Source organism: Heptranchias perlo, chromosome 34 (assembly GCF_035084215.1).
Source record: "Heptranchias perlo isolate sHepPer1 chromosome 34, sHepPer1.hap1, whole genome shotgun sequence".
Classification (NCBI taxonomy): domain Eukaryota; kingdom Metazoa; phylum Chordata; class Chondrichthyes; order Hexanchiformes; family Hexanchidae; genus Heptranchias; species Heptranchias perlo.
This window is the reverse complement of record NC_090358.1, coordinates 15,584,383-15,606,102: the sequence shown is the minus strand read 5'-3', so window position 1 is coordinate 15,606,102 and position 21,720 is coordinate 15,584,383. Positions and strand designations below refer to the sequence as shown.

The 21,720-nt window shown below is 41.4% G+C and overlaps 2 protein-coding genes across 4 annotated transcripts in view; one reads left to right on the top strand and one right to left on the bottom strand.

Moving 5' to 3' along the window:
* The window catches only part of adam10a (ADAM metallopeptidase domain 10a), a 127,634-nt gene extending 124,273 nt beyond the window's left edge, over positions 1-3,361 (bottom strand). The window contains exon 1 of the mRNA XM_067971500.1: positions 3,064-3,361. Within this exon, the coding sequence (XP_067827601.1) occupies positions 3,064-3,130 (67 nt within the window). The 5' untranslated portion in view covers positions 3,131-3,361. The remainder of the gene's footprint in view (positions 1-3,063) is intronic.
* A 4,063-nt stretch (positions 3,362-7,424) lies between these two features.
* Positions 7,425-21,720, top strand: part of mindy2 (MINDY lysine 48 deubiquitinase 2) — a 54,693-nt gene continuing 40,397 nt past the window's right edge. The window contains exons 1-3 of one of the 3 annotated variants that reach the window (XM_067971503.1): positions 7,425-8,735; positions 9,321-9,378; positions 17,350-17,414. In XM_067971503.1, the coding sequence (XP_067827604.1) occupies positions 7,956-8,735; positions 9,321-9,378; positions 17,350-17,414 (903 nt within the window). In that variant the 5' untranslated portion in view covers positions 7,425-7,955. The remainder of the gene's footprint in view (positions 8,736-9,320; positions 9,379-17,349; positions 17,415-21,720) is intronic. The other 2 variants (XM_067971502.1, XM_067971501.1) reach the window with 2 other exon arrangements.

Below are 21,720 nucleotides of genomic sequence, written 5' to 3'. Positions count from 1 at the left end.
CAACATCAAGTTATTACAGCATAATTAACCATACTTACATACCAACTTAATTTTATTGGTGTGTGTCTGGGGCGGGGGCAGGGGCGGGGGCGGGGACGGGGGGAGAAAGAGGAGTATAGAAATGAGAACAGGAAGCAGAGAAATTAGAAAGGATGTCTATCATTGAAATCAAATTTCAGTTGAGAAAATTCAAACCATCTTTTCATCAAAGCAGCTATTCAGATATAGAACAGTAATATTATATGACTGATCGAAAGAATCATTTCTACAGACTACTGTATGTTTTTAATACTATCACTGCAGCCTTCAATAAATAGGCAAATGCATTCTGTTGACGACTACCAGATAAGCTGAGGCCTATTCACCACATGACTATAGGATTACACTCCAAGAGGTAGACTATAGTTTTGTTATTAAAATTTGAAATCCGTATTAATTTAAGAAAAGTTCCTGCTCTTGAAAACTTCACAGCAAGAGACAGCTTGGCTGAGACTTCAGCACTCATCCCCTGCCCACCCTCTCAAGCTGGGGAAAGAAAAGCCTTTTCCTTCTCCCCATCAAGAGCAAGGCTTTTCAAAAGAATCAGCCCCCAAGAAAAAAAGTCTGAAAACCAAAGTAACTGGACTAAATTGCTTGCCACTGTGATAATCAAAGATTACATCCTCGACAACATGGCTAACTTTTTTTTTTCAACAAACTGTTCCTTGTGCTCTCTACGAGTGCAGAAATAACCTTGAATATATTAAATTTTAAAAAACAAGTCTCACTGATAGTAAGATCTTAAGGGAGGGTAAACCTTAATAGTTGTTAAGGGAGGCATTTGGCATATTTGGACTGAAAAGGGTTTTCCATGTAACTGGGCCCTCAGAGAGTTAGACTTCCTCTCATTGTGGGGGAGAAAAACAAATGGGTGGGAACTAACAGGAAACTTTACAGATAAAATAAACACTGTGCAGACATAATGGGAGGTGGGAGGCAGAGTCCTATAGATCATCATTCTTGCCTGTGCCACAAGATTAATTCACATGCTATCTGAAAATGTTGTGAGAAATCAACAAAAACTTTTCAACCCACTCGCCTCACATGCAGTGGGATGCCATTTCCAATGGAAGACACCTTAAAAGGAATTTAAAATCACACCAAATAGTTCCATGTAACATCAGAGAAATCTAGCTGTGAAAGTCAGTAGATTTGCACAATATTGCTTCTTTCCACATTAGTGGGGAAAAAAGTAAGGTAAGATAATATGATGGAACAGTTTCTACTGTTGCCTGGGGCCTCTTTTCACACAGCTTATACAGAGTAAGACCTCACTGTGCTTTATTGTTTCTGTACATTTATTACAGGAGACACTGCTTACTGTTTCAAACAGAAAATCTCCTCTCTTCTTTCCCTTTGCCAAACAAGTATGGGAGGTGATAGAGAACGGACGTGCTGTGCGAAACACATTAAAAATCTCAATTATGCAAACATGCTTCAACTTGTGCCCCAACTTCCAGGACATTATCATAAAAATAGCAGCCAAGCTTAGCTAATATAGCTGTACTAAAATGGATCTGTTCACATTGATACATACCCTCTCTAAGGTGGTAACAAGCTTATCACTCCATCACATCACAGATGAGCAAATCTAAAATTTAATAGGCCACTAAAATTCGTGTTTTTTAAAAAAAAAAGAAAAATCTACACTGATTAAAGGATGTTTATTTTACTTTAATCCTCACTGCTCTTCTAAATGCACCAGCTGATGCTGGGGTATGGTTCTTCTTAAGAGTCCCAACAAGCGTAAAATAAAATTACCAAAGGCCACCCCAGCTCTTGCCCAAGATTTAACACCACGCTGTCCTCTGGAACAGTCACTGCTTAGAATCAGGAATGGAGAACTCTGACTGATCTTTCCTATCCCTTCTCCAAGGATGCCAATATCCACTGTTACACCGGCTGAGATGACCTAACTCAGTAATGACTATGAGTACCGCATGGCAACTTTATTACTGTGCGTAACAAAGTGCCATGGAACACAATGCATTTACCGGTCAGATTTATTAGTTTCTGACAAATCACTAGGCAACATAAATTTAGTGCCACTTCTCACGTTCCTTTGTAAGCCGTATGAGCGAAGCAATTTTTTCTTTAAAAAAAAATCATGTTGAAAAATCGATGATCATGTTGAAAATTGCAGCAACCGCAAGCAGAATCGCACATTAACGACTACCATCATACACCAGTTTTATTTCCCGAAGATGCATATATATTTCTACTAAATAAACCGCAGTCTATCAAGTTTACCGTTCGACGCGTCTACCTTAATGATGTGCTCATTTCATTAAAATGAATTAAAAATAGAATAAATCATAAGCCAATAAACCTCCACAAGAATGAAGATTTCAAATTAAAATCGTGCACTTTAAGACTCGCTATTTCAATTAAGCAAAAACAAATGGGGCTACAGTGGAGAGATTGTGATGTGATTCTGGGTGTCGCCGACTTGCACGAACATGCAATATCGCTCTTAAGTGAATCACTCAACCGATTCAAGAAACATATTTTTTTTAAAAAGCAGTGATGGAAAGAGATCGAGTTTTAAAAAAAAACCCCAGAAGAATCGTCTACCCCGCTAAAACAGACACTAGAACAAGAAATGGAAGCGGCAGCGAGGGTCAGAAAGAGCCCGCTGCGCCGCCTGGTTCGGTAATGACGGACAGGATTGTCCAAGTGCAACTGGGCTGAAGGGAGCCGCCTGCTTCCTGTAACAACATCGAGTTTAAAATGGGTCGGGAGAGAGGGGGGGGGGGACCTCAAAAGTCCGACTGTTTTACCAAAAAAAAAGCTTCAGCCTTGGCCCGGGATCGGTGCAGAGACACGGTCACCCCGGCACTGGGACGTGTTGAGGAAAGAGCGACGGGCCTCAATCTAAAGGCCACGGTCTCTGCCTCGGACTCTTTCTTCTTGAGGTGAGGTGAGGGGGGGGGGGGGGAGCGTCGCCTTCAGCTAACCTCCCTCCCACCCCGCTGACACACAGGAGGAGCAGCAGCAGCAGCAGCGCGGCCGGCAGCCTCTTACCCCGCAAACTCGACGCCAAGGAGAGGAGTAGCAGGGCTCCGAGCATCGGCATCGTTGGCGCCCGCATCCCGGGGCCGCCCCAAGGAGTGGTGGAGGACTTGATCTCGAATATTCCGTGGATAACGAGCGGCCGGCAGCGCCTTTAAACTCTCCGCCACTCGGCTCCGACTCCCCCCTTCTTTTTTATTCTGTTCTCTTTCTCTTCCCTCAGTCACAAGCGAACGAGCGACCAGCCGCTGCGCGCCGGACGTCAGCCACTAGTTAATGTGTTCCTGGAAACGCCGCTTCCCCTCCACTGGTCCATCCGCCCCCGCTGCCAAATAAGGATCCAGCTTCCTCTTAAAGGGCCAGCGTCCTTCTCTTTAAACTGCACCAAAAAACGATCACTTGCTGAGAATCTTTCCGAGTAGATTTGCAACGCCCCCCCCCCCAAAAAAAAATCGATCTTCGTCATTTATTTTCTCGTTCTTTCTAAATACTTAGATTAAAAAATGCTGGAAAACCATAGCAACTGAATGAGAAAAAACAGTTTAGCGTTTGGGGGGAGCCTTCAGTAAGAACAGAGGAGTCGCTGTTTTTCGTCTCCTGTAATAAAGTAGTTCAAAAAACCTTCTTCGTGCAAGTGAGAATGATAGTCCAGGTGCATACGCATCGTCTTGCGTTGGGAGATTAGGGCTGAGGCGCTGTCAACCCCAATAGAGGTTAAGTGCCGCATTTGCGGCCCAGGGCATCAGTGCAGAACAACCGGGGACAGTGTATGTGGTTAACCATTATTGAACCCGTGGTGCTTAATGTGAACTTACTGCCAAGGCAAGACTCAATCAGCAATGTTATCAGTCTAAGGCTGAGATAGAAGCTTGTCATGCAATGTTTGGGCTACAGGAAACACTGGGAGACGCTCAAAGACTTGCAGGTATTCAGATCGCAGATTCAAATTACAAATAGCCACTAAGGAAAAAATGGCCATATTCATAAATCTTCTATTGACAAGGGAAACTAGGTTAGTTCAGTAGGGGGGTTCTGGGCCAATGTAACCACTGGGGTACCACAGTATTGAGGTGCATTGCACCTTCAAAATTACTATTGGGGATGCTGTTGTTCCTCAGCTCCCCAAAGTCGACACTGGATTGGTTTTCTGCCTTATTTATGTCTTCAATTTTGTCTGGAAATTCTTGCAATATATTTCTGCTTACTGTCTTCAATCTTCTTCAGATTTCTGTTGGGTTTCAGTAGTGCTGAGGGATTCCATTGTCCATTTCAATAACCCAGACATATCTTAATTTATTAAAATTGACAGAAATTATACTGAAACATAATTTAATGTATATAATGAAATGAACAGTTGAATTCAAAATCCTGTTTAGAACCACAGTAACAAAATGAAATATTTCAAAAAAGAAAATGTGCAACAGTCTCAAGAGGTCAAATGAGCCACAGTTTCCGACTGTGAAATGTGTAAGTAATGATTATTTTGCATTTATAAAAGAATGGGCACAAATCACCTGTGCTAATGCAGTATATTTATTCTGAGAGTGAATACTATTATTATGTGCTATAATATGCAAGATAATTGCGCCTGAAACATGTTACAAATTTAGGAATTTCCATCATAGCTATATTGATGAGGGATGCTATGATTCTCATTGCATCCCTGGGGTTGGGGGGGGGAGGGTGAAGTCCATCATTACCAAGGTTACCTAGTACATTTAAAACAATTTAACCTTTCCAACATTTTTCTGCTGTTTCTGTAAAAATTCACTCTAAATGCTGCAAGGTCATTAATGAGACATAAATTTATGATCTGGATATAGATGAAAAAGTAGATAAAGAGACCTTTACACAAGATGACATCAAACCTTTGCCTAGGAACGCAATGCTGATGAGCACTAGCAAAAGATTAGAAAACATGGACAATAAGAATTCAAACAATCTGGAGTTATGACCTACCAGTGAACAAAACAACTGGCCAAGGAAAAAATAAACATTTTTTTCCTATAACTAAATAGATCATGCAACATTCCATCAACATTATTCAAACATTGCTGCATGACTTTTTGTTACTTCAGCCAGTTTGTTTACACATGGAGAAAGCAACAACATGCTTCCTAAAGTAAAGTATTTTTACTGAACTCAAAATGATTGTAAACACTGTTGAGTTTTGTCATTGGAATGTTCAAATGTTTGATCAACATGAAAACACATTTTACAGCAATGTTTCTAGTGGATTTAAACAGTATAATATACCAAGAAGCATTCGAGCATTGTGAATATACTTGATTTTTAATGTACTTTTCTATAGTTGGTCCTTGTTCAACCAGGCAAGAAGCCACGCAGGTGATCTGCTCTCAGGTTACTGCCAATGCCATTCTTGAGTCAGAAAGTAGGAGATACATGACTGCAATTTGGGATAACATCATCTGATGTTTGCATTTTCCTTATTGGGAAGCATCAATCCTTGGCTTATCACCTCTCCAGATGGCATTGCTGAAAATGGAAATTCATCATTTGGGAGATTGCATGCACAAAACCTCATCCAAGTGCTCCATCATTCAGCATATTGTAGCAAAGTTATTGCAAGTAATTTTCTTTTGATGTTCAGTGAAGGGACCTGAACTGAATGTTTTCCATATCTCAATGTTTTGTTATTTATGTCCATTGCATTTCTTTTTTGGAAAGGATAAATAAGAATCCTCTTGTGAAAGAGATGATAATTATGGAATGCTGTTTTTGGAGTTTTTTGGGAGTGGGGATTGATTGTTTTTCATCTGTGCTGTAGAGTTTCAAAATTAATTGCTGTGAGATTATTTGACATGGTGAAACAATGATAACCTTATTCCAAATCCTTTTAAAATTGTGAAATGCTGTAATTTTTGTTAACAATGATAGTGGGTCAATTTTAGCAGTGGAATTGCTAAATGTAATATATTTTATTGTATTCACCACAAAAATTACAATTACAACCCAAATAGTGATTTTTAACATTTTTGGTGATTTTTGAAATTATGGTTATCAAGTGGAAGGATAACAGTGAATGAATAGTACACTTTTTCCACTTTTACCACCCTGTGTCAGCATCAAGCACTAACAGGTCAGCAATGGCATGGCCAGAGAAACAGCAGAGCTCAATTTGCTTTGGCCAAAGAATAGGCCTTAACCGTAATCTCAGAAAATCAACCCTTACTGCACCAGTTGAATTTTTCCACTTCGTACATCAGCCATCCTAATCTGAGTGAGAATGCAATTTAGTGATAACCCTTGTGCCAAATTGTGAACAGTTTTATCGAGCTGGTCCATACCCAATAGGTACTGAGTTATGATTGCTTTTATGTAAGACCCTTACAGCCAGCAGAGAGAAGAAAATTTCATCCCATGAGTCTGAGCTAGATCCAAACCTGAAGTGATGGGACATCCTTTGCACTAAAAGAAAACAAAGACTTGCATTTATATAGCACCTTTCATGACCTCAGGACATCCCAAAGCGCTTTACAACAAATTAAGTACTCTTGAACTGTAGTCACTGCTATAATGTAGAAAATACGGCAGCCAATTTGCACACAGCAAGTTCCCACAAACAGCAATGAGATTAATGACTAGATAATTTGTTTTAGTGATGGCTGAAGGATAAATATTGGCCAGGGAACCAGGGAGAACTCCCCTGCTCTTCTTCAAAATAGTACCATGAGATCTTTTACGTCCACCTGAGAGGGCAGACTCTGTTTAACGTCTCATCGGAAAGACGGCACCTCCGACAGTGCAGCACTACCTCAGTACTGCACTGAAGAGTTAGCCTAGATTATGTGTTCAAGTCTCTGGAGTGGGTCTTGAATCCACAACCTTCTGACTCAGAATTGAGAGTGGTACCACTGAGCCAGGACTTCAATGCAACATTCGTTTTTTTAATGAGATGTTTAGAATAGCTCCAAATAGTAAATATCACCAAAATCAGCAAAACTTGGTACCACTGCTTTCGGGGCCTGTGGGGGCGGTCGCTCTGGCTGCCTGACTCTTTTCCGCAGCTTTGCCCGTGCCTGGGTGGCCCTGGAGAAGGAACATGCAGTGTCCAACGGTACGCTAAAGGCTTTCCGCGACCGGTGGGCACTGCAGGGACTGGAGTATCTACTGGACATGGGTGAAAATATTATCATTTAATTTGATAAAATTCCTTTGTCTTTTTTATGATTTGGTTATGACCCTCTAAAAAGGGGACACTTTTGTTAGATTATTTCGGTTGATAACACTGGGGCAACCCAGTGTCTTCTTATGAACGATTTTACAAAACCTACCACTGCATTCTAGATGTACAAGAGTAACAGCAGTTCATGGTTAATACCTCTTTAAGAAAGTAAGCAGGGTTTCCAGGGCGCATGCTTACAACCACCAATCACAATTTCCTGCCAGATAATGATCCTTTGTTTTCCTTTTTGCAATAAGAATGCACACTGTTATCCTGTGCAACAACGGGAATAGTAATTAGTAGCACCCTCTGAAGAGAAACTTATTGTTTTGCTCCTGTTCTGAAAAACTGCTGGTTTATTTGCCAACACCTTTTCTTTGCTGTCTCCTGTAGTTTGTTTGGAAGCTACCGAGCCCACTTAAGGTCGAACCAACCTAAACTGGAGTAGTCTGTACCTGTTATTACATGATATTTTATTAGAACGGAGATGCCTCTTTCTGTATAAAACACTTGCTTTTTTTTGCAGTAATTTAAAAGTCATTTTATGCACCTTCAGGGTGAGGCTCGTGCGTTCTGCAAACGTCTGACGTCACGGGCTGCTGGCGGTGTCATGGCGGCTGCCTGTCAGCGGCTGGAAGCCTCTTCCATGTAAACACCTTTAAATTTCCTCCTCTCCTTTCCCCCCCCTTTTCCCCCCTCTTCCCTCCCCCTCAAACACATGGAAAGTAATGACAATGTTGAGCGGGGCGGCGTGGCCGTGGAGTTACCGGGAGCCGGGCCGAACATTACGGGGGACGGTGGCAGCAGCGGGGCCGTCGCTGTCGCCGTTATCGCCAGCCTGAGGAGAGGGGCTTCGGGCTGCGGGACCGGGGATGCTGACGGCGTGTCCGCCTCCGGAGCTGTTCGATGCTCAAACACCGTAACATGCGTGGAAGAGGAGAGTGCGAAGGAGGAGGAGGAGGAGGAGGAGGGCGGCGCGCCTGGCGGGGGGGAGAAAGTGAGGGACGGCGCCCAGCAAAACTTGGTAAACAAGATGGGCGAGCTGTGCAAGGAGGCTGAAACCGGGCTAGGGAAAGACGCGCTGCCCGGCCTGGCTCAGCAGCAGCACACGGACGGTAGGATGCAGGAGGAAGGTAGCCCGAGTAAAACTCCCGAGTGTGACAAGAATCATAGTGCCAGTGACCAAAGCCTTCCTGGCGAATCGCAAAGCATCGACTCCCTCGAGTCCTTTTCTAATCTGAACTCCTGTCCTAGCTCTGATCTGAATAGTGAGGGAGCTGAAGACCGGGCTCTGGCTCTTGCTTTACAAAGTGAAGAGTACAACAACAAGGATGGTGTTGCCAAACCATCTGGTTCCAAGGAAAGATTCCCCGGACAGTCAGTTTATCACATTAAGTGGATCAAATGGAAAACCGAAAACACGCCTATTATTACACAGAATGAAAATGGCCCATGTCCATTGTTGGCAATTATGAACGTTCTTCTTTTAGCATGGAAGGTATATATAAAAATCTCAATAGTTTTTAACAGATGTAAAATGTGTATTTTTAATATATGGTGATACCTATTTAGCTCTAGTTTGTAGTTTACATCACCCCGTGCTCGCTGACCTACATGGGCTCCTGGTCCGCCTATGCTTTGATTTTAAAATTCTCAACCTCTTGTTCAAATCCCTGCATGACCTCACCCCTTACCATCTCTGTAACCTCCAGTGGTACAATCCTCCAAGAGCACTGTTCCTCCAATTCGAGCCTCATTGCATCCCCCACTTCCTTTGCCCTATCATTTGCAGCCATGCCTTCAGCTGCCTTCGGTCCTAATCTCTAGAATTCTCTCCCTAAACCTCTGCCTCTCCACCTCTCCTCCTTTAAGAGGCTGCTTAACATGTACCTCTGACTAGGCTTTTAGTCACCTGTCCTAATATTTTCTTTGGCTTGGAGTCAAAGTTTGTCTGTGTACGCTCCAGCAAAGACACCGTGGGACATTTTGCTACGTTGAAGGTGCTATATAAATGCAAGTTGTTGTTACATAAAACTTTGCTTCAGAATGAAATCTGATCTTTAAATATATATTTTTATTATAGATTAAACTACCACCTATGATGGAAATTATAACAGCAGAACAGTTAATGGAGTACTTGGGTAAGATTGCTTTTATTGTTGATTTTAAGGTGATTTTTTGTTCATTTGAAATGGAGCCTAAATATATTTTTTGTTTAGAAGTACTTAGTGTGAAACTTCCTCTGATTATTCATTTGTCACTTTTCAGTTTTTCCTTCTGCCGGTTGAAAGATTGAAAACAAAATCCATTGTACTGAGAGTTTTGCGAGTATTTTGTTAGAGTTATGGTTGCCTATGTTGAACGGTAAAAGCACTCTTGTGTAACTTGTATATCATTGCAGGAGTTCCTCGGGGAAGTGTCCTTGGCCAAACTACCTTCAGCTGCTTCATCAATGATATTCCCTCCACCATAAGGTCAGAAATTGGGCTGTTCGATGATTGCACAGTGTTCAGCTCTACTGGCAATTCCTCACAAAATGAAGCAGTTCATGCCCACATGCAGCAAGACCTGGACAACATCCAGGCTTAGGCTGACAAGTGACATGTAACGTTCATGCCACACAAGGGCCAGGCAATGACTCTCGCCAATGAGAGAGAGCCTAACCACCTCCCCTTGACATTCAGTGGCATTACCATCACTGAGGCCCCCACCATCAACATCCTGAGGGGAGTGGGGGGGGTGGGGGTCACCATTGTTCCAGTTGAGTTTCTGGTCAATCACATAAATGTCGTGGCTACTAGAGCAGGTCAGAGGTTGGGTATTCAGCGGCGAATGGCTCACCTAATTCCTCAAAGCTTCTCTATCGCCTACAATGCACAAGTCAGGAGTGTGATGGGATACTCTCCACTTGCCTGGATGGGTACAGCTGTAACAACACTCAAGAAGCCTGACACCATCCAGTATAAAGCAGGCTGCTTGATTGGCACCCCATCCACTAGCTTAAACATTCACTCCCTTCACCACTGGCTTACTGTGGATGCAGTGTGCATTATCTACCTTCAGCTGTAAGATTCTATGATGTGCTGCTGCAGCACTCAAACTTCAACGACCGTCGTCACCTGGAAGGATAAGGGCAGCAGGTGCTTGGGAGCACCATCGCCTCCAGTTTCCCTCCAAGTCATACAACACCCTGACTTGGACATGTATCACTCTTCCTTCATCGTCACTGGGTCAAAATCCCGGAACTCCCTACCTTTTTTTTGTTCGTTCATGGGATGTGGGCGTCGCTGGCAAGGCCATAATTTATTGTCCATCCCTAATTGCCCTTGAGAAGGTGGTGGTGAGCCGCCTTCTTGAACCGCTGCAGTCTGTGTGGTGAAGATTTTCCCACAGTGCTATTAGGTAGGGAGTTCCAGGATTTTGACCCAGCGACAATGAAGGAACGGCGATATATTTCCAAGTCGGGATGGTGTGTGACTTGGAGGGGAACGTGCAGGTGGTGGTGTTCCCATGTACCTGCTGCTCTTGTCCTTCTAGGTGATAGAGGTCGCGGGTTTGGGAGGTGCTGTGGAAGAAGCCTTGGCGAGTTGCTGCAGTGCATCCTGTGGATGGTACACACTGCAGCCACGGTGCGCCGGTGGTGAAGGGAGTGCATGTTTAGGGTGGTGGATGGTGTGCCAATCAAGCGGGCTGCTTTGTCCTGGATGGTGTCGAGCTTCTTGTGTTGTTGGAGCTGCACTCATCCAGGCAAGTGGAGAGTATTCCATCACACTCCTGGCTTGTGCCTTGTAGATGGTGGAAAGGCTTTGGGGAGTCAGGAGGTGAGTCACTCACTGCAGAATACCCAGCCTCTGACCTGCTCTTGGAGCCACAGTATTTATGTGGCTGGTCCAGTTAGGTTTCTGCACAGCACTGTGGGAGTAACTTCAGCACATAGACTGCAGCGGTCCAAAAAAAAAGGTCCACCAGCATTTTCCCAAGGGCAACTAGAGATGGGCAATAAATACTGGCCTTGCCAGCGACTCCAACATCTTGTAGAATGATTTTTAAAAAATTGATATGAAATGTCCATAGTTGTAACGGTGACTAACCTGTGCTGAAAGCCTCATGCATAAATTTTGTACTGAGTTATTCTCTGCCTGAGGACAGGTTCACTTCCCCTTCTCCCATCCCCAATCGGAGCCTTGATTAGTGGTAAAGTTAGTGGTAACTAATTGCTACCTAGCAGTTTCTTAGATCCACATAGCTTGGTATTAATTCATTTTGTATCTGGTTGGATGAACATGATCTGTTTGGAAATGAACAAAACTGTAACGAGGTGTGGAATGAGAAAAGGCAATTCAGCCCATCAAACCCATTCCTCCGTAGACTGCGTAAACTTTTTTTGAGGAAGCACAGTGAATGGCCAAGGCTCATTTGCAGCAGCGCATGCCAAAGTTGAAAAAAGTAAAAGAGAAAATAAAGTAATTAGGACATGGTGATTAGGCAATGCCAAGCTTGCAACAAGAAGGAATGATTTAAGAGGTAACAAGTTCCAGCTTTGAGGTCCTGCAAAAAAATGAGTTAGAGTAGAAGACTGCAGTGAGTCTTGATTTTAACACAGTAGAAATGCAGGACAGTGGAAGAAGGTGTAGGACAGTGTATTTGGAGCTTTAAAAAAACAAAAATAAGGTTGAGAGGAAGATTGAAAGCCGCATCAATAAATTAGAGAAAGACAACAGTTGTGATGGAAAGAGAGATTACCTATTAGCTGACTAATTTTTTCTTGTATCTTGTCCAGAAGTGCAAGAGGGGTGCTGGAACAGATATTCAGATAAGGAGCAATGTTGAAGCTTTGGATGGGCTTGGGGTTTATAAGAGTTCTTGGGATCTATAAGAGTTCTTGGGGTCAAAACCATTTTGCCCAAAAAAGCAGTCATCTTCATGGTGGATTTAGAAATGGAGAGTGGTAATTCCACTTGCTATCGAAAGAGATCGTGAAGCCAAAATGTCAATTGACATAAAAGGACTAAGCATGGAGCCATCAAATGTAAGAGGTATGAGCTGTGTCTAGACTTTTAATTGGAAACTTCAGCCCTAAATTCAATCATAACACTAATGGTAACCCGTTGAAATGAATGGATTACCATGAATGATACGATTGGAAAACTTAGGCTGAAGAAAGTGTCTTTCAGGAAATGAAAAACGTGATTTTCATTGTCACATTTAAGGGTAGCATGTAGATCAAATTGTGATTCTGTCATTGCATTGCGAGGAGTGGAGATTATGATCATGGGGTATGTGATCTGAAGGAAGCTGAATAATGTAGAATGGAATCATTAGCAAAACAAAGAGTAGGCTTGGATAATGAGTGGAAAAGGTCATTGATAGGATGTAACAGAATGGAACTTCTGAGTTCAGATCTGAGGGTGAGCTATCAACTACAACACAGAACGATTTAAGCGGAAACTAGATAGTCAGGAACTTGGTTTTGGTGGAAAGCCATGTGGTCGTAAATTATTTGGAAATATAAGGTGCCAGATCCTGTCAGTGGCTTTGGAAATATGTAAGGCAGTGACATGATTAACCTGTATTGAAGAGCAGTATTCCAGAAGTGCGCCACAGAGGCAGTAATATCATCATTGAAATGGACATGTCCGAAACCATCCTGGTGAGAACAGATCAGACCAGAACTTGCAATTTGCTGCTTCGTGGACTGAGCCCAATTTATTTAATTGCCTGAAGCAAAATGAATAACCACAGGTAATTTCCAAGAAGGCAAAGTTTGTACCTCCTAATATAAGCAATGAAATGATAAACTGCAGAGCATTTTAACATAATTGAATCTTGACCAGTGCATTATATAAATATTTCCATGATCCTGAGCATAGGTTCTACAGAACCTTATGGTTCCTATCATCTGTGCTGCTCATTGGAATCCTGTTAATTTTATAATTCATATCCTTTAGTTCTGCTGAAGATTTTTTTTATGTCAACACTTTGTCTTTTTGTGTGCTGAGAAATCTAGCACCCTGAAGTGTGTGATCTTGTAAGATTACTGCAGTTCTGAACATGAAGGAGCAGGAGTGAGTGAGCTATGACGATACTCTTTTTCCATTTAAATTATGAACATTTTCTACAGAGTCCCTTGGACCAAATCTTGAAGATAAAGGCAATTTTTTTTACTTTTATGGTTGCTTTGAAATATGCTAACAATTGGAAATGGATTTTTGACAGTTTTGAAATGTAGTCTTTTGAAAAGAACTTGAACTTGTAAAAATTATTTTTCAGGACTTCAATACAGGTTTCAGTATTTGAAATCAGTCCTGTGCAACTTGCTAATCTTGCATTATTTTAAGTATATTTAATTAACTGGATTGCAATTATAAATGATTACTTCAGACAAGTTTATATACTTTCTATCAATAGTATAAACTCTGGAGAATTTGGATCAAGAGTTTTAAGTTGCCAGAAGTTCTGTAGTTTTTGTCCCTGGCGAGGAGGCAGAGTATATTAGGCCATAGATTTCTTGGTTGTAACCATCAGTGCCACTTTTTGTGATTGACAGGAACCGTTACTTTTATTTTGCTATGCCAGTTTTGATGTTGGCCTCTTTCCATCACTTTTCCTCCATTTACTATTCCACCTAATACCATCCTTCATCAGGCACCAGGTAGAGCTTTAACTGGCGAATCTGGTGGCGGTTCCCAAAACCCACGAGGAAGTGTGTCTCTACTGCTATAGGACCATGGTGCATCAGGTTATTTATGTTCATATGTGCTGCTCATGGTGGGAGAATGGGGTCTTTGCCATGAGTTGAACTGAGAACTGAACTGATCTTTTCCTCCCCTTTTTCTTCTATCCCTTATTGTGATTGAATGCTGCGCTGGCTTGAAACGGCAAGCTAAGAATTTGAATGTCAGTAAAGAGCAAGGGTACAGTGGTTTAGTAGTTATATTACTGGATTAATAATCAATGGGCCTGGATTTATAATCCAGAGAACGTGAGTTCAAATCCCGCTGTAGCAGTTTGAGAATTTGAATTCAGTTTATTAAAAAAATCTGGAAATTAAAAAAAAAACTGGTATCTGTAAAAATGACCATGAAGCTGTTGGATTATTGTAAAAACCCAACTGGTTCACTGTCTCCTTTAGGGATGACAACCTGCCATCCTTAACCGATCTGGCTTATATGTGACTCCAGTCCCACCCTAACGTGGTTTACTCTGTGAAGTGGCCTATCAAGCCACTCGGTTATGTCAAAACTGCTTTCAAGATGAAGGTACACCATCACCTTGTCAGGCCAACTAGGGATGGGTAATGAATGCCAGCCTTGCCAGCAAGATCCACATCCCGAGAATGAATTTTAAAAAAACGTCAAGTCTGGGATTTGAGCGCTGGCTGTTTAAATGAGGAGTTCTGTGATCATTGAATTTTTGTTAGATTTTGTTTATTTACTTCAAGGTATGTTCTGTTTATGTGAGCCAACCATATTGTTGCTAAAAGCTTGGCTAAATTTTGCCTTCACAACAAACCCAGTCAATGATTCTGTCTGGAAACCATAAGCAAAAAGCCTGTTTAGTGAAGGCTGTTTCTGTAGAAAAGTTTATTAAAGGGGACATAATGGAGCAGATGGTTTGACACTGGTCTTCTGCTTCTCAGACTTAAGCCCACTTAGGTATGATGTCTGTTGGTTGTAAGGTTCCTACGTGAAATGAGTTTGGGCAGTCTCAACTCAGTTCAGTGACCATAGACTAAACTACTGCCAATTTGGCACTTGTGGACAGTAAATTGATAACTTAACTAATACCCCAGGATGATTAGTGTGGGAAATGAAAAAAACATTGTTCTGTTTTGGTAAGGGCTGAGGCACACAGTTGAGGTAGAGCAGAAGGAGATTTGCTCTATATCTTATCTTTACCTAACTTGGAAATGCTTGATGCTAGCCTGAAATAGAAATTGTCATGTTCCCCTGCATTAGCATCCCTCACTTTGAACATAAAGTTTACCAACAAAGTTTTTTTAAAAAGACACAAAACTGACTTCATTGTTCATTTGAGACTACTTCTTGTGACCGTTAATTAAGTGTCAATAAATGTATGCTATATCCACTGCCAAAAGAATGCATAGTGCTTATATGGGATTTGTGACAACACAAATTTGTAGGAACTTGATTAAAACCAAGCATGATATAACCTATTTCGTATCCAAATAAATGAGCCAATCAACAATCATATTTTGGCTGAGGATCTGGAAAATTGCTATAGAAAATGATCATTTTCAAGGAAATAACACAGAATTAAATTGGTGATATGTTTTTGTTGATTTCATTGTCTGATAGAGGCTTAGTGTCACATATACCCCTATAAAAGGTCCAGAGAAGAAACATAACTTTGGCAAGTCCATTTAGATTGAGCATAATCTTTTTGAAGGTTAAGTCATTCTTGGGGGGCTGCTTCCTCAGCGCACCATAACCTATGAAGAGTTGAAAATCTTTCCGGTAGTCGTCAATTACTTTACCATTGTTGACTATTAATAACTTGATGTCATATTTAGTGAATAGAATAGTTTCTGCTAAACTGTTTTTACCTCTAAGCTCAATAGTCAATATTGGTAACCAGCATTCTTAGTGTTGCATTGTTAATTGCCTAACAACCACTCTGTATTCACGATACTAATTCGTGCTGCCATTTATAGAAAGGTTCAGAGGCTTTATTGAAGCTATATATAATCCATTATGTTGTATGGTTTGTTATTGTAGGCGTTGCAACAAATACAATATTTTAATTTAGCATCTACAGCGTTGTAGATGCTAAATTAAAATATTGTATTTGTTGTATTAATTATGGAAAAACATGAGTGCTTTTTGATTATTTGCAAACAATTCAACAGTATGCTGCAACCCGAACATGCAATTCAAGGTTCTAGTTTTTTTTTTAACAAGTTAGAACAAGCACAAGGATTGGCATTAGGTTCATGCATGCACAGAGGTCTGAATCAGCTGAAGGTTGAAGGCTGAGCATGGAGCAGAAGGCTCATTTGCTGCTCGTGGAATAAATGTTCAGGGATTTGGCTTCTGTTTTGTGGTTGCTATTTAGTGAGTGGAACATTTTCAGAAAGACCTTTGGCAAATTGTTTATTTACAGATTCTGATTTTTAGTGAATGGGCTATTTGAGTCAATCACTGTTTTGCAATTTATAGAGTTTTCCAAGACTTAATAACACTTTCTGCCCTACAGATACATGATAAATGGCAACTCTTAATAATAAACAAAGATATTTTTACAGAGTTTCATGGGCAGCATTTAAAAGCTCTTTTATTGCAAGCCAAATGCTCCTGCAGTTCATATCTTTCTCAGCTGCCAATTTGCTACAGGTTCCTCAAATAGAGGTTTTCACGTAGTGGCTTGGTGCTGCACATTAAGATGATCCCCCGTTGTCATATACTGGAAGAGTCACAGGGGTATATCATGGAAAATCACTAAATGTAATCTAACAAAAAGCCCAACAAAAGTGCACATTTTAAAAAGTTTTGAATTTAAACATTCGCTTGAATTGGGAAAAAATAGAAAATTACAGTGGAAAATTATTTGTATCACCAAATAGCTCACTTTGTTACTTAATGGTTCTGCATTTTGGACACTTGTGCAGTTTAAATTTATTTATCATTATTATAATTGTTCAGATACTTTTTGTTAGCTACCAGCTTGTAGAGCTGCAGCATTATAAAACAACCTTTCTATTAAATCAATTTGCAGAATGATGCAGCTGTATTACATGGTTAACATTTCTTCTAGCATGATGTATTTGAGCCTTGGTGGTTGATACTTAGACCATTAAACTTTTGAGGAGATATTGGGTGACAACTTGGTGATTTCACGTGCATCTCCTGCCTTTTGTGCTTCGTAGCACCATTGATTTCGCACTATTAGGGAATCTATGGCTTGCTTGTTATTGGTGCTGGAGAAAGTTGATGTGAAAAGGGCAAAAGTGAAAGTAGTGATTGGTGGAAGTGCTACGTTGAATGGAACTTAATTGACATAATGTATAAAAGTGGTTTTTAGTGAGCATTGAAGTTAATCTAGAGAAAGTGATATTTTGATGGTGTTTGTAATTTTAATTTCTCTTCTCACAGGTGACTATATTCTCGATGCAAAGCCAAAAGAAATCACAGATGCTCAGAGATTAAACTACGAGCAGGTACTAATTTGTTGGTTATGTGCCTGTAGTAGGTGGAGTCTTCCCGAAAGGGACAGTAAGTAATCCACATAGAGCCAATACTGTAAGCATTTCTGATGTATGTTATAGAAGAATCATAGAATCATAGAAGTTACAACATGGAAACAGGCCCTTCGGCCCAACATGTCCATGTCGCCCAGTTTATACCACTAAGCTAGTCCCAATTGCCTGCACTTGGCCCATATCCCTCTATACCCATCTTACCCATGTTGCATCATGCAATGGAGGGAACATATGGAATCGTCGAGCTTATGCTCACAGAATTCTTTGACCAACAGAAGCATGTTAAGATTTCACTATTTCATTGTGAAGTGTTACAATAGTTTTGATATGGACATTTTGGATTTAAAATATATAATATCCACAGTTGCATCTGTTATGGGGATGTTTTAATGCACTTAACCTCCAGGCCCCTTCCTCATTTATTCCTGAAATATATTTTTTCTATTCTGCGCATACATGGACTAATCGCCCCATAGACGTATCTTTCTTGTTGCTGTCCCAGCTTGCTTTCATGTGTGGCTTGTCTATTTACCAGTTCCACATAGTGATGCCATGGCAAACTGTAAGGAAAGTAAAATGGGCCTGGAGCAATCTGCGAGGATGGATACTCTTGCAGATTGTCTTTTTGTCAAATACGTAAAATGTTAACTGTCAGAATAGCTTGTACAGTGCATTTAGTCCACAATATATTTATTTAAACTTTTTTAAACTTAACTGTAAATTAGGAACAAAGATTATTACTGTTCCAGTTTTGCTGTACACTGTTCTTTCAATTTGTTTCTAAAAATATTTTTGATTAGATCAGTATGCCATTGAGGCTACTTCTTTCACGAGGGGCTGCTTTTGATCTGTTTGGGAACATCAGAGTGTCCACTGACTGCTGGAAACGATGCAACATTGTGGCTTTCACAAATTAAACTTTTGAGAGGTGTAAGCTAATCCTGCACATGCAGCAGCGGTAGCAGCATAACGTGTTCCTGGGCGACAAAAGGCATAAGTCAGAAAGAGAACTGACTAATGATCAAGATCCAATCATTTCGTCTGGAAAGTGTACCTGATGTATACGGGTGAAACTTGGTTTGGCTTTAGCTGTATTGCTCCCACAAAGATCAGGAGTCATAACTCTTGTTGATTTATACCCTTCCTTGCTTAGGAAAACTGGAGTCCATTTATACTGATACCCTACCGTTGTATGTGCAGTGTTATAAAAATATCTCTGCTTTAAAGTCAAATGGTCTGTCAACAATCTCTGTCTAGGCTAAGTTGTGAAGAAAGGCTACTCAGACAAGCACTGATGGGCCGTTGGCACAGTTGGAAGTGTACCTTAACATAAGAACATAAGAAATAGGAGTAGGCCATACGGCCCCTCGAGCCTGCTCCGCCATTCGATAAGATCATGGCTGATCTTTGACCTCAACTCCACTTTCCCGCCCGATCCCCATATCCCTTCATTCCCCGAGAGTCCAAAAATGTATCTATCTCGGCTTTGAATATACTCAACGACTCAGCATCCACAGCCCTCTGGGGTTGAGAATTCCAAAGATTCACAACCCTCTGAGTGAAGAATTTCCTCCTCATCTCAGTCTTAAATGGCCAACCCCTTATCATGAGACTATGCCCCCTCGTTCTAGACTCTCCAGCCAGGGGAAACAACCTCTCAGCATCTACCCTGTCAAGTCCCCTCAGAATCTCGTATGTTTCAATGAGATCACCTCTCATTCTTCTAAACTCCAGAGAGTATAGGCCCATTCTATTCAATCTCTCATAGGACAACCCTCTCATCCCAGGAATCAATCTAGTGAACCTTTGTTACACTGCCTCCAAGGCAAGTATATCCTTCCTTAGATATGGAGACCAAAACTGTACACAGTACTCCAGGTGTGGTCTCACCAAAGCCCTGTACAATTGTAGCAAGACTTCCTTACTCTTGTACACCAACCCCCCTTGCAATAAAGGCCAACATGCCATTTGCCTTCCTGATTGCTTGCTGTACCTGCATGCTAACTTTGTGTTTTTTGTACGAGGACACCCAAATCCCTCTGAACACCCACATTTAATCATTTATCACCATTTAAAAAATATTCTGTTTTTCTATTCTTCCTACCAAAGTGAATAACCTCACATTTCCCCACATTGTCCTCCATCTGCCACCTTCTTGCCCACTCACTTAATCTGTCTATATCCCTTTGCAGACTCTTTGTGTCCTCCTCACAGCTTACTTTCCCACCTAGCTTTGTATAGTCAGCAAACTTGGATATGTTACATTTGGTCCCTTCATCTAAGTCATTAATATAGATTGTAGATAGCTGAGGTCCAAGCACTGATCCTTGCGGCACCCCACTAGTTACAGCCTGCCAACCTGAAAATAACACGTTTATCCCTACTCTCTTTTCTGTCCGTTAATCAATCCTCTATCCATGCTAATATATTACCCCCAACCCCACGAGCCCTTATCTTGCGTAATAATCTTTTATGTGGCACCTTTATCGAATGCCTTTTGAAAATCCAAATATATTACATCCACTGGTTCCCCTTTATCTACCCTGCTAGTAACAACCTCAAAAAAACTCAAATAAATTTGTCAAATACGATTTCCCCTTCATAAAACCATGTTGACTCTGTCTAATCATATTGTGATTTTCTAAGTGCTCTGTTACCACTTCCTTAATAATGGATTCCAGCATTTTCCCAATGACTGATGTCAGGCTAACAGTGCTGTAGTTCCCTGTTTTCTCTCCCTCCTTTCTTGAATAGTGGTGTTACATTTGCTGCCTTCCAATCTGCTGGGGCCGTTCTAGAATCTAGGGAATTTTGGAAGATCACAACCAATGCATCCACTGTCTCTGCAGCCATCTCTTTGAGAACCCTAGGGTGTAGGCCATTAGGCTCTGGGGATTTGTTGGCTTTTAGTCCCATTAATTTCTCTAGTACTTTTTCTTTACTGATATTAATTACTTTAAGTTCCTCACTCTCATTAGCCCCTTTGTTCCCCACTAAAATTAATTGTTTCCTTCGAGAGGAGGGAAGAAAACTGGGGGAAATCTGGTTCTCTTTCTATTGAAATACTGATGACTCCCATTGCACATATTTCTGAAAACGAGAGGCCAGTTCTTTTATTAAGTCTAACAAATCCAATAAACATATTTTTCCCCCTAATTTCAGCCTCTTTCCAACCAAGTTCTTTAGCCTAGACAGTTCTTCAGCTCTTCTTCACGAGGCTCAACTCCTGCTCCCTTGATTCCCTCCCCACTTAACAGTTGGCCACTAAACTACCCATCCTGGCACCCACGCCTGCTGATATTAGTAGTTCCTTCTGCTCAGACACTGTCCCTCTCCTCTTCGAAACAGCCTGCTCCTCAAAAAGATCATTCTTGATTCATTTGTCTTCAACTACTTACCTAATCTCTAATCTCCCTTTCCAAAATCTTGGTGTTTTCTTTCGATCCAGAGCTGCGCTTCACACCTGATGTCTGATCAGTCACCAAGACTGCTTACTTCCACCTCCAGCATTGCCCACCTCCATCCCGACTTCACCCCCATCACTACCAAAAGCCTCACCCACGCTTTTGTCATCTCTAGACTCGTCAACATCCTCCTTGCTGACCTCTAGTTTTCCACCCTCCAGAACTGTCATACTATATCATGCCTGCACTAAGTTCCACTCACCCATTACCTCATCCTTGCTGACCTACACTGTCTCCTTGACCATTAGCGCATTGAATTTTCTAACGTCATTGTTTGCTTCAAATCTGTTCAGGACCTCACCCCACCCCTACCTCTGCAGCATTCTCCAGCCTATGTTATAAGAGGTTTTCTATCTTATGACCTTGCAGAAAACTAAAATTTATTAAAGGAGGGCATTAAGATATCTACATTGCAAGCTTCTTAAAAACCCAATCCACGAACCAGGCAAATCCCAAGTACTGCAGGATGTTGTTGATGATTGACCAGCTAGTCTGGCTCATTGATAAGATTTAGGAGTTAGACCTTTTGCTGATGGCTTAGATTTTTCTCACTTGACTCCAGACTATCCTGCAGTAATGGGTAGGGTGGGCCTAGCTGCACAAGCAGTGGGAAGCTTATTAGTGCTGTATTAGCTGCGTTACTTTAGCTGGGTAAATTCACGACAGAATCCTTGCACATCGCTGGTGATTTCTAAGCCTTGGCTGTTGCCAATCTGCTCCTAAATTCTCAGAGCTTAGAAAAGTGAGCTGTGTTATGGAGAGAGACTGTACACTTCATATCAAGCAAACAGATGCTCTAC